A 14,437-nucleotide genomic window follows, 5' to 3' on the forward strand; every position below is an offset into this window, starting at 1 on the left:
GTCATCCTCTTCTTTTGGTCGGATTTAAGAATTAGAAGGCACCACAGATGCCATTTAGTTCCAATCCATCATCAAGGAAACTGAGGCCTGGTTCAAGGTCACACCCGTAGTATTGAAATTAACTAGCGGGGCTGGCGTTCTTTCCAAACTTTCTCCCCTTTCCTCAATTTAAAAAATTCTTCTTCCTCTCCCCTTCTCCCTTCTCTTCCCTCTCCTCTGGAGTGCGCGATGGCTGGCAGAACCCGGGAAGGAGCTATGGCCAGCTCCGGGCAGCAGGGGGTGACCTGAGCCTTTGCGCAGCCCAGGGGGGACCTGCAGCGCTGCCCGCCCCGCTCCATAAGGGTTAACCTGCAGGAGGGAGGACGGAGAGAGTCCGAGAGAAAGAGGGGAGGGGCGTCGTCTCCCGATTGGTGGAAAGTTTTGTAGCGGGGCGGGGCAGGGCGGGCGCCGGGGCCCGGTCGCGCTCGGCCAGAGCCACAAAGCCCCGCGGGGAAGGTCGCTTCTCGCCGGCTGCGCGCCTCCAACTTTTCCCTACTTTCCCCCCGGCGTCCGCCCTGCGCTCCCCGGTCCGGCCTGGCCTCCCTCCCTTCGGCTCGGAGCCTTTGAGCCCTGCTCTTCTCCTTCCGCGGCTCTGCCTGACCCCCTCCCACCCCTCAACTCTGCTTGGGCATCCCCGCCACATCCCACACGGGGCCAGCTGCGTTGGGGGAACCGGGCCCGGCGGCTGGGCAGGGCAGGGTGGCCGGTGCGTGCGTGCGCGTCCGGCGGCTCCAGGGAGCTTCTCCCTTCCAACCGCGAGCTTTAATTCCGCCTCGTCGGCGTCCTCCGGGCGGGGAGACCTCGGAGCAGAGCGGTGCTGGTGTCCGGCTGGGAGCCTCAGGGCTCGCTGGGGTCACAGGTAGCTCTGGGCGCGCCCCGGGGGCTCCTGCCCTCCGCCTGCTCAGCTCCGCCCTGTCCTGTTCCTACCCCCCGGCGGGGAGGAGCTGGGCTCCCGCCGCCTGCAGCCCCCGCCCCCTCGGACCCGGCCCCAGCCCTAGTCCGGGCCCCGAGGGAGGGAAGGCAGGCAGGCCGGTAGGCGAGCGAGCGGACGGGGGTACGCCAGGTAGTGCCCCTACTGCGCCCCCCGCCCGCCCTCCCTCCAGTGCTCGCCCCGCCTGCCTTTACTCTGCTCCAGCGGGCGGAAGGACTAAAGCTACAATGTGGAGCTCGCTGCCCGCGAGGAGAGACTGAGGAAGCTGAATTTACTGCGAGAAGGGTGGGAGGAAGCCCCGGGAATGAACCGGGACGGACACCCTGGCGAGAGTCTGTGAGCAGCGGAGCGGGTGTCCCAGCAGCTCGAGGTGAGTCCTCGCCGTCCCCTGACTCTGAGGCCCGGGTCTCGAGCAGATTCGTGGGAGCTCCGAGTGCTCCCCTAGTCCAAATAGGTCCCATTCTCCCGATCAGTGGGACCTCTCGATTCTCCACTAGTTTAGGCACGTCTCTTTCTGGACGGAGGAGACTTGCTTATTCTCCAGCCCAGGCAGGTGCCCTCTTGTCAGTGGGAAGGGGTTCTTGGTTCTCCCCTGGACCCCTGAGCAGAAGTTCTCCTCGGTGAGTGGGGCTTCCATGGCCACCGAATCCCTTTGCTCATTGGGGATTTTTGATTCTTAGTGGGAGGTCTCCCTTGGTCAGTGTGTGTGTGTGTGTGGGGGGGGGGGGATTCATTTGCCCCCTACTCCGACCGGACTTTATTGCGGTCTGTGGGTCTCTGGGCTCTCTCCAGCTGCTTCCCTTCCTAATCATTGGAGGACCCTCGGCTCCCCTCACAGAGCTGAGCCACCCCGGCCTTGGCCGGTGGCAGGTGGTTCTGGGCTAGGAAGGTGGGACGGTGATTCCCTGAGGCAGGAAAGAAGAGGTGCTGGCAAACTGATCCCATAATTTTGGAAAAGGGGGAGTCTGGACCCCCTTTCTGGTCGCTTCTGTTTCCCAGCTTCAGCCTCCCAGGCACAAAACGAAACTTCAACCTTAGATAGAATCAACTCAAATGCGCTATGCAGTCATGGGGGGTGGGGTGGGGGTGTGTGATGTGTGTGTATATATGTGTGGCGGTGTGAGAACCCAATCTTTGTTAGACAACAAAAAACAAAACTGCCGGCTTGGGCATGGATCACTTCTTGAATTGGGGAGTATTTCTGGAAGAGAAGCAATTCTCCCGGAGGGTATGGTCTAGGAGGCTCTAACCATGACCTCCATAGCCTCTCTGGCTCTTCTGGGGCTCGTCCCGACTGTCCCGGGATCAACTTTTCTAAGAGATTAGGGTGCTCCGTATGTGTGTGTGTTTCGGGGGATCTTTCTTGAGGAGGAGGGAGGGAGATCCACTTTTTCCTTCAGAGTCAGTAATTCACACTGAGGCAGCTTGACCTCCCCAGGCTCCGTGATTACCACTCCCCCCCCCCTTTTCTAGCTCACCCCTTCCTCGCTGTCCAATGACTGGGACCCGTCCGTATCCCTCGCACCCCCTCCCTCTGTTTCCTCCCTCCCACGTGGGCTGGTGCTGCCCCTGGCCTGGGGGCAGAGCCTCCCAATATTGCCCCCCTCTACGGCTTTCTCTCCACGTTCAAGAACTTCTGGTGCAAATTTGTAAGCTAATGGCCGGGCGTCATTATTCTCCCCGTTGCACGAGCTGCCTTCGTGTTGTGTGTCCCCAGGGCACGTAGTGCTTACAACTGGGAGTTTACAAGGGCCAGGAATTCAGACAGTGTTTAGAGAGTGTGAGGTAGAGGAGCGGGGCAGAGTGTAATTAATGTAAACCCTTTGTCTGGCTTTGATACCTAGAAAGACCCCCCCCCCCCCCCCACCTCCCTCTCCCTGCTATTCTTTCTGTTGTTTCTCTGAAAGAAATTGGAGCCCAACTTCCTTTCTGACAGGAGCCAGCAGCAAGTGCAACTTTAAATAATGGGAGGGGGGGGTTTAGGGGAGGAGAGGGGAGGCAGCAAGCGGCTGCTAAGAATAATTCAACCTTCAGATAATGCAGCCGAGAGCCAGCCTGCACAGGGGGCTAGATAGCCCTTCCCTGGGCAGAACATTTCGACCCCAGATGAGTGGGAAGACGTAGTTCTTCACTTTTGCTCCTGGCTTTTTCCTTGATGTACTGCTGCTTCTGGGGCTGCTTGGGTTTTTGGTTTGGGGCTGGTCTTGAGAACTTGTCAATTTTTCTTAAAGTTTGGCCAGAGGAGAGACCTGGGCCTGCCTGCCTGCCCCCCTTGTAAGTGGAGAAGGCTTCTGCCCCCATTCCTAGGGACCTGGGATCGAGAGGCAGTGAAAGTCCAGAATCAGGGCATGACAAACTCTAGAGGAGAGACAGATCTCGAGAAGATGAAATCTGGATGTTTGGGGGGCCTTCGGTTCACTCTGGGGCTGCTGAAGGAAGGCAGGCAAGGATTCTGGGGATAGAAGATGCTGAGTCTCCTCTACTCTCCCCTTTTGTCTTTTCTACAGGTTTTGAAACCATAGAACATTTGTACATGAGGAGGACCTAAGCCCAGATATGGAGTTTTGGTTTGCCTTCTTCTTCTTGGGGATTTTCTCGGTGTCTGATTCTGCTCGAGGTGAGTAGACCATGCTCCTCTGGGGCAGACAGTTTGGCTGTCCCCAGCTGCTTGTTGGTGGCTTACCTAGTTGTTTTGTTGTCAGTATATAAATTGGATTTCCTTTCCAAAAATCTGAAATAAGTTTCTGTCTGTCTTCTCTCTTTCTATCTCTGGCTCCGTCTCTAGCTCTCCTTTTTCTCTCTGTCTCTGTCTCTCTTTGGATTGGTTCTGTGTTCCCACTGCAGGCATATATAGGTTTGTTCACTGATGCATAAAAGGAGGCTGTGTTCTTGCTTACACACATTTTCCCACCTGGCTTTAGTCTGTACAGTGTGACATCATTAATTAAGACAAACTAGTTTTCTTTCTTTTAATTTTTGGAATAATTTTTCCTTCCTTCCTTCCTTCCTTCCTTCCTTCCTTCCTTCCTTCCTTCCTTCCTTCCTTCCTTCCTTCCTTCCTTCCTTCCTCCTTCCTTCCTTCCTTCCTTCCTTCCTTTCCTTCCTTCCTTCCTTCCTTCCCTCTCCTTCCTTCCTTCCTTCCTTCCTTCCTTCCTTCCTTCCTTCCTTCCTTCCTTCCTTCCTTCCTTCCTTCCTTCCTTCCTTCCTTCCTTCCTTCCTTCCTTCCTTCCTTCCTCCCTCCCTCCCTCCCTCCCTCCCTTCCTTCCTTCCTTCCTTCCTTCCTTCCGTCAGTCCGTCCTTCCTCCTCTTTCTTTCTTTCTTTCTTTCTTTCTTTCTTTCTTTCTTTCTTTCTTTCTTTCTTTCTTTCTTTCTTTCTTTCTTTCTTTCTTTCTTTCTTTCTTTCTTTCCTCCCTCCCTCCCTCCCCCCTCCCTCCCTCCCTCCCTCCCTCCCTCCTTCCTTCCTTCCTTCCTTCCTTCCTTCCTTCCTTCCTTCCTTCCTTCCTTCCTTCCTTCCTTCCTTCCTTCCTTCCTTCCTTCCTTCCTTCCTTCCTTCCTCCTTCCTTCCTTCCTTCCTTCCTTCCTTCCTTCCTTCCTTCCTTCCTTCCTTTCTTTCTTTCCTAGAGAAGACTGTAGCTACAGGTGAGTCCTTGGGAATGGCTCTGCTTAGTGAGGGTTAGAGGAGAACCCAGGTTTAGGTGGCTTCCAGATTTTAGGTGTCATGACTGAAAGCAAACAATAGCATTCCTAGCTGCCCAGCAGGGCCTCCCTAGCCCCCCCTCTCTTCCCCTCCCTGCCAGGCCTCCCCTTGTGTCTTCCCAGTAGCAGGCCAAACAAACACATCCCTGGACTGTCCCAGCTGACGGACCTGTGATGGTCCTCAACAGCTACTGCATATTTGAGCTCTGGTCATCCCAGGCCAGGCACTCAGATTTCAATAAGCAGGTGACCCTGCCAACTTACCCCCAAGACAAGAGTTAAAAAAAAACCCAACAAAACAATGACAAAACCTGAGCCCCATGCCTGAAGGGGGAGGTACTTTGCAGAAGGGAAGGGTTCTCTATTACAGAGTTAAGTGAGTGTGGATGGCAGCTTCCCCCCACTAGCACCCCCAGGCAAGAAGATGGGTCTGGGGTAGGAGGATGGAGGCAGAAGGGTGAAGCAAAAAAGGTGGCAGAAGGATGAAGCAATAAAGGCGGCGTGGATTGGCCATTAACATTTCTCTCTTGGCCTTTTGCTCCCGTAGCTGATCATTTAGACTAGCTAGTATCATCCTAGAAACCCAAAGGCTTACAAAACCCACTTCCTTTCTGGCAACAAGAAATCTAAAGCTCAGCCTCCTTAGAGGCCAAAGTGCTGCAAAGGCCAGGCGTCTGGGAGATGAATGAGGGGGGAAACGGCATCGAGGCATACAAGGAGGCGGTCTGAGAAGTCTGGATTCCAGTCTGGATGGGGCCCGCCTCCATTGTGGGGAATGGAGGGAAGAAGGTGACCTCATGGATGTATATTATTCTAGCAGCTGGTCCCAAGGGGCTTGTGGGGGGTGGGGGATGTAAAGGGGAGAAGTTCAGCCTTCAGGCCTTCCTTCTGGCTTAGAGCCCACAGAATAGATATTTATATATATATATATATATATAGAATATTTTATCTTCCTTGTCTAATATTTCCTCTCTGCTCTGGGCTGAATTCACCAGTCTTCTTGGGTCATGGACCCATTTGGTTCCGGGAGGAATTGGGCGTCTTGAGCTACAGTGGTTTACAGAGGAAAAGCTTTGCTAAGGAGGAAGAAACGGGAGAGCCTGAGTGTTCCGAGTGAGCCCGAGGGAAGGAAAAGCTCACATTAGAGGAAGTTGGCTGGGGCTTCGTGAAGACCTCATGGATGAAAATTGCAGTTTTTTTCTCCCAAAGATAAAAATATCGTGTCTATTCCGAGGGAAAGAGAGGGAAGGCTCCTGCTGAGTCCCGGCTCCTGGGGTCACCCAGACGTAACGCGCCGTCTTCATTTTATCCCTGGGGAGGAGGGGGAAATAGCCCATGGATGGGTGCTGAGGATAGGAGCTGTTGTTGGAAGTGGGAGACCCGGCTTGGACTGCAGGGAGGCTATTTCCTGGGTCCCCTGGTCCCCTGGGTGCTGGTTCTGTGGTCCCTCCTTGGAGAATGTGTATGTAAGGACAATTGGAAAGAAGACCGTGTTTGTATAGAAAGCGGGCTGTTCCTGCTCAGAACTGGGAGCCCGGTGGCCCGGCTCTGCCCATGTAATTGTGATCGGACCCGAAGCCCAGAATGATAGGATTTGCCCAATGCCAGGCCTGGAGCTACCAAACAGGAGGTTGTGACCCATTGGCGTGGTCGGGGCCACATCTTCTTTGGAGGGGCTGTTCCGGTCCTGGGGTGCTCTTTGAGTGTGGGGGAGCCTATCACCGAGTGACCCTGGCAGGACTGTGGATGATGGCTCCTGTGGAGTATTTTTAGGGGTGGGAAGAAATCTCTCTTGAGAACTGGCCGCGTGTGTCCCAATGGTATACGTCCCCTGGAAGCAAATGGGCTTTGTAATTTGCTGGGTCAGAGGACTGAATTCCAGGTTTGGTCTGGAGCCTCCTGGGAGGCATAGCTGGGGAGAAGGGCCGGACACTGGCTGGCATCCCCAGGGTCCCCCGTCTCTTTTCCTTAGGCTCTATGCTCCCAGGGTCAGAGGGGGGGATGGGTCGGTGCTAGACCCCCCTCTGCCTCGTCTCGTACCCCACCGTTTCCTGGCTCCAGGTTCAGAGTCCCCTCCAATTGGAGCGGCGGCTTCCAAGCCCTTCCTGCGCCTCGAGTGACCGTATATGGCAATGTTTGGGTCGGGCTGCAGCAGGTCCAGTAGGATGGCCCAAGCTCGGCCCGATGCCACACACGTCCCTGCCCCCTCCTTCCTGTCCGGGAGGGACTAGTCCGGTGGGTGGGGGCTGCCCACAAGTTTGGGATCAGAGCCACCCAGACAGGGCAAGGGGTTTGCTCCGGTGCCTTGGCTCGGGGGAATTGATATTCCTTTGGAAGGGAATGGGTTAATCCCCCTCCCCACCCCCCACCCCCCGAAATTGGCACCGAGATTTGGACTTTGATTTCTCTTTCATCTTCTTTGATCTAGCTCGTCCCCGGTGCCCTCTCTCATTACAGGCCAGTTGGGAAGCCCACCAAAGCCCTGTCTGGTGCCCAACCCAAGAGAAGCCCCTCCAAGGGGGGAGGGGGTGGGTGGGAGCTTCAGGGTTGGAATTCAAACCTCGCTGCTCAGGAGGGAGCTATTCAGTGTCACTGGGCCTGGCATGAGACACTCCTCTCTTTGAGCTGCTGGCACTGGCCAGGGTTTGGTGGGCAAATGGGGAGGCTGAGTGGCCAGTCTTCTCCAGGAGTTGATTTTATCGGATAATAATAATTGCTTTCATTTTTGTAGTTCAGTAGATTTACAAAGCACCTTTCTCCCCATAGCCTTTATAGGAGGTGGTGTATTATTAATCCCATTATACAGATGAGAAAACTGAAGCTCGTAGAACTTAAGGGATCCACTTCCCAGGCTCATGCCCCCTGAGAAGGGATCTGGCCTGTACTCAGATCCAGGTCTGGCCCTTGTAGGAGACTCACCACTCTGGAGGAGAGAGTAAGATTCTGAAATAGAGCCTGAGGGAAGGGCAGATATAGACTCTGAATTTACCCTTACCTGGCCTTTGACTCTGTTTGAAAGCCAGTGGAATGCCATCTTGCCATCTTCCTTTTCCCTCACCCTTCTTCTAGGGACTTGGTTTCCTTCCCATAAGCCCCCCTCTCCTTGGGCATGCCTTAGAATTCATCTGATGCTTCTCTTAATTCCTTGCTCTCCTGGGTTCAAGAGTCCCACTGAGAAAAGGGGATGCCTGGAAAAGGACTGAAAAGTTTGTGGGGGGAGTTTTTTTTTCTTTTTGTGTATGTTTCTTTCAGAAATGGGGGGAAAGGAAAGAAGGTGAGACGGAATCAGCTTTTCTTGAATTTTGTTTGGACTTTGTTCCTAGGCCTTCATATTTTTCCCAAATGTGTTAGGTTTGTGAGTGGGCCAAGTTGTATATGTCAGACATGTTCTTAAACCAACAGTGTCATTAGAACTGGAAAGAGATACTAAGGAAAATAAGGGTTGCATGTTGTCAGTTTTCCTTTAGTTAGATTTGAGAGAGAGAGAGAGAGGAAGAGGAGAGGGAGAGAAAGACGGAGAGAGAGAGGAGAGGGAGAGAAGAGAGAGAGAGAGAGAGAGAGAGAGAGAGAGAGAGAGAGGAGAGAGAGAGAGAGAGAGAGGAGAGGGAAAGATGGGGAGAGAGAAAGGAGAGGAGAGAGAGAGAGAAAAAAAAAGAGAGGGAGAAGGAGGGAGAGAGAGAGAGAGAGAGATGCTATTTTTGGCCTCAGGGACTTCAAAATTTCTTTACTAAAAAAAATAAAACAGGACAGCCCACCACCACCTTCCCTAAATTCGCCAGTGTTACAAAACTGTGAATTTAAAAACCAAACAAATCCACTTTAAAATACTCCAATATTTACCTTCCTTTCATTTTTTGGATTCTTTCCAGTTTTCATTCTCATAGAAAAAATTGGAGAGATTCAGTCCAAAAAGCTTTTGCAAGGAGATTGGTAAAACAGAAGGTGTTCTCCATGCTGCATGCTGGGAAGTGCTTCCAAGGTGGTGAACTTTTCCTGTTGAATGATTTTTGACCCTTTCTGGCTTCCTCTTGCTTTGTGCCTTCAAGGACAAAAGGATGTTGTACCTGGAGTCATAGAGATCACAGACTGTAAAGAATCCTAGAATTGGAAGAAAACCTTAGAACTCATCCAGTCCAGCCCAACTATTTTTCAGATGAGAAAATTGAAGCTTAGGCTCACCTGTGGTGTGATCAGCCAAGGCAGGCTGCCCCCCTGGGCTCCCTCATTACAGAGCAATGGCACTTTCTTTTCCCACCGAATCACACTGAACTTCTCTTGCTCCAACCCCTCATGGCCAGTGACATCTCGATTTTAAAAAAGGATTCAAGTCACCATTTTGAGCTGTTTTCTAGGATTTCTCAATCTATTAGAGTAGATGATACGAAGCCCTTTTAATCTGTTGTGAAAGCAATATTTATCTCCCAGATTTCATGGCAGTGTCTTTATTGGCACTGCCATAAGGTTCCCCAGCCTCAACTATGTGAGCCTTCCATCTCCCCTTCTGAGCCCAACTCTTTCACTTTCCATCAATAGTCCTTGATTTGTTGGGGTTCAAAAAATTTACTCCTTTGGAGCCATCTGCCTGGTGCTATGCATTTTCAAAGGGTAGGATTGGCCAGGTTTGACCCCTGCCTCTAGCATGGTCTTCAAGAGCCCAGGTTGGCATCTGTACAATGTTGAAACATTGTAGGAATATTCTCTGAAACATTGCAGGGAGATTCTCTGAAACATTGTAGGGAGATTCTCTGCAACATTGTAGGGAGATTCTCTGAAACACTGTAGGGAGATTCTCTGAAACATTGTAGGGAGATTCTCTTTGTTGTAAGTAAGACTTTTTATTTTTTTACATCTGTCCTGTAAGATGGTTATCCCGTGAGTTTATTTTATTTTATTTTAAAAAATAACCCTTACCTTCCGTCTTAGAATCAGTACTGTGTATTGGTTCCAAGGTGAACCAATACAGAAGAGTGGTAAGGGCTAGGCAATGGGGGTCAAGTGACTTGCCCAGGGTCATGCAGTGAGGCTAGATTTGAATTCAGGAAGCTGAGCCTTCCTGAGTCCAGGTTGGGCATTCGATCTACCGCACCACCTGGATGTATAATAAAACTGTCCAAGTCCTTTCCAAGTATAACTCCTTCTGAGCTCCTAACAGCCCTGTGAAGTAGCTGTTGTTGTACCCATTTTACATATGGGGAGACTGAGACCTGGACAGGGTTAAGTGTCTGGCTCCGTAGCGTGAGGTCAGCGTTCTTTCCGTGGCACAACACCACGATGGTAGAACAGAAGGGTTTTTCCCTCTTAGGTGGCAGATTTGGGTGGGGAGCACATTCTCAGCCTGGAGGCTGGACCGGGGTTTGAGGTGGCCAAAGAGGAGGCAGGTTCATCCGGGGCTGCCTGCAGAGCCCTCGGGCTGTGGGATTGTGGAAGAGGAGTTTGTACAAGTCGGGGCTTCGGGAGGAAAGCCTTTTCTGATGCTTGGGGAAACAGTGAGCGAGCGAGACGAGATGATGTTCTTGGCCCGTTTTGGCCCCGGCTCCTGGAAACAGTAAATAAATCATTGTCACCCAGAGGGGCGGAGGGGGAAAAGCCCTGAACAAAAGTCTTCTTTTGCCTGGTCTGGAAAAAATAAATGTGAGGCCGTTCCTTTATTCCCTGCGCGGTCCGAGAATCAATGGTGCTTTCTCTGCTCCCTAGGCTCTCGGCCCTACTGAGAATCTGGAGTGTGTTTGAAAGTCCTGCCCTTCAATGCTCCCCTTTCACACGGAGCCCTAGTGTTGCCGTAATCAGTGGAAATATTTTTTTTCCCCCAGCTTCGTTTAACTTAATAAACCACTTGTCCCATTCTGTTCCTTTGTCCTAAGTTTGTCTTTTATGTTGAGGATGCTTCTAGGGTTTTTTGTGGGTTTAGTGAAAATTAGAATCTTGGATTGTCCCCCCATTTCTTTTATTTCAGGAGCTGTGTGACCTTGGGGGAGTCCCTTAACTTTCTCTTTGGTGTATTTCTTCTCCTACCCCCCTGCTCCCCCCCCCCCCAGTCTCTCTTTGGACAGTGGTATAAGTAAGCTTTTTTCCTCTGGGGTGGTCTTATTTGAGGCACTTTGATGGAGAGCTGACTCCCTGCCTTCCCTGAGTCAGCTTTGGGATCCTGTGGTGACTGTTGGGGTGGGGGGCCCCGGGCACCTCCCAGGTGAGCACCTCATTAATTCTGTGGCTGCTCCTGTTGGGCAGATGAAAACAGAAGCTTATTTCTTAAAGCAGCTTTTCCAAGGGTACTCAGTGTCTTGGGGCTGGAGCCAGGGTGGCTGGGGATCCTGGGATGTTGCTAGTTTGCAGCTGTGTCTTGGGGTTGATTGGCTCTACTCCTAGCTTCTCTATCCTGGAAAGGACCAGATGGGGAAACTGAGGCCCAGGGCCATGGCTAGTCCCATAACCACGTAAAGATAGACAGGACAGGAATGGGGAATGCAGTTCTTCTGACTCCAAGGACAGGGTTCCTTCTTCTTTTCCTACAAACTACCTGAAGGTCTACCATATTTAATTTCGAGCCCTTTGGCTCATTGTAGGATTTAAGGGCATCCTAGAGATCGTTGGACTCTTTTTATTTTACAGAGAGATAAGTGAGTGCCTCAGAGTCCCCTTGGTTAGTAGAGCGCAGATTCAAAGCTGGGTCTCTCTGCCAACAATTTTCTGTTACACCCCCCCCCCCAATCACTTTATTTTTTATCCAGTCATTCGGTGTAGGAGCTAGGAGAGATCCACACCTTTTACTTGGTTTGTCCTCAGTCCAATTGGGGAGCTAAGACAGGTAGAGAACATGTCACTGGGTTGTGGGTGACCAAGTGCCTGGACTTTGGGCTTCAGATCATGGATCCTGTGGGAGGTCAGAGGAAGGGAAATAGCCCCTGGCCTCTGAGTGGACCCCAAAGCCCTCCTGAGACGGTAGAACTTGAGTGTGGAAGACTAAAGATGATTTGAAGAGCACTATGTTCCATGGAGGCTGGGCTCTAGACTATCAAGGCAAAGATTCCATTTACCAATGGGGAAGAAGGGGTACCCAGGTCCAGTTTCTACTCTTCCAGGCTGTAATGGGGAGGCCTGCTTCTCTTTTGAGTGTGGAACCCTTTGGGGAAGTTGCTTCCTCCTCTTGGCTTTCTCAACTATGAAATAAGAAAGCTGCAATAGAGGACCTCTAAGGTCTCTTCTTTTAGTTTTTATTCTCCATTGCTTGGAGGTTGGAGGATGGTAGGTGACGTTTAGGAAGTGATCCTTCCTAAATTGTAAAAATGTAAAGCCTCTTCTGGCTTCTGGTGTCTGTGATGCTCTGTCCTGAGATACCTTAGAGGACTTTAAATATCTACCACTCAGAATCTCAAAGATCCAGGGAAGGGTGCCTAAAACCTATGAAAGTTGAGTGTAGATAAACACAAGAAGGTGGACAGTGCAGGAACCCCGATGATTTAGGTCTAGAACAAAAGACCATTCCACCTAAAAATACAGCAAATTATGGAGCCTGACCCTGGCATAAAGCCCCAATTCATGAATGAAAGCCCGAAGGGGCAACCAAGTGGCTCAATGGATAGAGCACTGGACCTGGAGACAAGATTCTTGGTTCAAATCTGGCCTCAGATACTTCCTACCTGTGTGATCCTGGGCAAGTCACTTAATCCCCATTGCCTAGCTTTATAGCTAGCTCTTTTGCCTTGGAATCAAATTAGTAGTATTGGTTCTAAGACAAAAGATATTCTGTCAAAAAAAGAATGAAAAATAAAAAAATGAAAGATAATAAAAGAAAACATTGACTAGTATAACAAATTATTATAGCTCTAGAAATCACCAAAATGAAGGAGACAAGTGCAAATAGTTACTCAGAAGAAAAAGTGGATTTCCCATAAGGGCTATAGGAATACTTAGAAGAAGTGAAGCAAGAGATTAAAAGAAAAAGAAAATAAAGACAATAAAAATTGGGAGAGTAAATAGCTTATATGAAAAGTGGTAAATAAATTGCCCAGATTTCATGAAGATTTCTTGAAAACTAGAAAAGACAAAACAAAATTTAGTGACTCCGCAAAACAACAAAAAATATTAGAGAACAAAATCTAGAGACTGAAAAATAATAGAAAGTGTAAGATCTTTGATATTAAAAAAATGACTTGCAAAATAAGGTCATAGATAATTTTAGAATCACTGAACTCCTTGAAAACTATAATATATTAAGAACAAGACCCCAGGATACTTATTTAAAAAAAATAAATAGTTGCTGCCCAAATCCATTAGAACAGAAAGCAAAGTCAAGATAGAAAGAATTCTATCAGAAAGCCTTGAAGTCAAAATCCTGGAAATATTTGAGCTAAAATTCAGGGCTCCTACATTAAAAAAATACTATAATTGTTTAGAAACAAGCAATTCAAGTACAATGGAATTACAGTCAAGATTATGTAAGATCTGGAAGTTTCTACTGTAAAAGAGAGGCGATCTTGGAATACAATACTCCAAAAGGGAAAATATAAAGGTTTTAAGCAAGAATCACTTATACTGCCAAGTTGAATATAGTTTTACAGAGGAAAATATGGACTTTTTATTGGAATTTCCAAACTTCTAGACTTTCCAGAAATTCATGAAAACACTCTACATAGTAATAACCTTGTAAAGAAAAACAATTTTGAAAGACTTTTGTGTGTGACATTGGGCAAGTCACTTAACTTCAGTTGCTTAGCCCTTATTGCTCTTCTGCCTTGGAATCAATACTTACTATCAATTTCAAGTCAGAAGATTCTTACCTTAAAAAAAAGAAAGAAAGACTTTGGAATGCTAATTGTGTCAATGACTGATCAGGACCAAAGATGAAGCATCATATACCCACCTTTTGGCAGATGATAAACTTGACATGCAGAAGAAGAAATACTTACATTTTTTTTTTGTATGGTCACTGTAGATTTGTTTTGTTTGCCAATACTTATTTGTTATACATTTTTCTTCCTTTTTTTCCCAGTGGACTTGGGGAGGAAAGATGTTTAGTCAAAAGTGAAGCCTCCCCAAAAGAGGGCCATTAAAACATTTAAAAAAAATTCTTTATCTTGTTTATTTAAACAAATTTCCCCCAATTACACATAAAAATAATTTTTAACATTATTTTCTAAAATTTTGAGTTCCAAATTCTCTTTCTCCTTCCCTCCCAACCTTCTTCCTGAAACAGCAAGCAATTTGATATAGGTTATACATGTGCAATCATGCAAAGCATATTTCCATATTAGTCATGTTGTAAAAGAAAACACAGACCAAAAAAACCCCCTACAAAAAAGAGTAAAAAAGAGTATGTGTCAACTGCATTTAGACTCCACCAGTTCTTTCTCTGGAGGTGGATAGCATCTTGAATCCTTTGGAGTTGTTGTGGATCATTGCATTGCTGAGAATAGCCAAGTCATTCACAATTGATCATTGTATAATATTGTTGTTTCTGTGTAGTGTTTTTTGGGTTCTGCTCACTTCACTTTGCATAGGTTCATGTGGTTCTTGCCATGTTTTTCTTAAAGCACCCTGTTTTTCGTTTCTTACAGCACAGTAGTATTCCTCTCTCATTTAGTTTCCACAAAATCTCAATGAAAGATGAGGGACCCTTATCTTCAATGAGAGATGAGGGGCCATTATCTTCCATTGTACAGTTGAAGAATCAGGCTGAGATTGGTGACTTTGCTTGTGGTCAGATAAGTAACAAATGACAGTGCAGGTCTTTTAATCCAGGTGGAACCAAGATGAAGAAAATTAAGTTGTTAT

At 48.8% G+C, this 14,437-nt stretch overlaps 1 protein-coding gene across 1 annotated transcript in view; it reads left to right on the top strand.

Annotated features, from left to right (window-relative positions):
- The first annotated feature begins 453 nt into the window (after positions 1–453).
- FGFRL1 (fibroblast growth factor receptor like 1) overlaps positions 454–14,437 on the top strand; it is a 135,860-nt gene continuing 121,876 nt past the window's right edge. Inside the window, exons 1-2 of the mRNA XM_056802283.1 lie at positions 454–1,340; positions 3,478–3,587. Of these exons, the coding sequence (XP_056658261.1) occupies positions 3,527–3,587 (61 nt within the window). The 5' untranslated portion in view covers positions 454–1,340; positions 3,478–3,526. The remainder of the gene's footprint in view (positions 1,341–3,477; positions 3,588–14,437) is intronic.

This window comes from Monodelphis domestica, chromosome 6, assembly GCF_027887165.1.
Source record: "Monodelphis domestica isolate mMonDom1 chromosome 6, mMonDom1.pri, whole genome shotgun sequence".
Taxonomy (NCBI): domain Eukaryota; kingdom Metazoa; phylum Chordata; class Mammalia; order Didelphimorphia; family Didelphidae; genus Monodelphis; species Monodelphis domestica.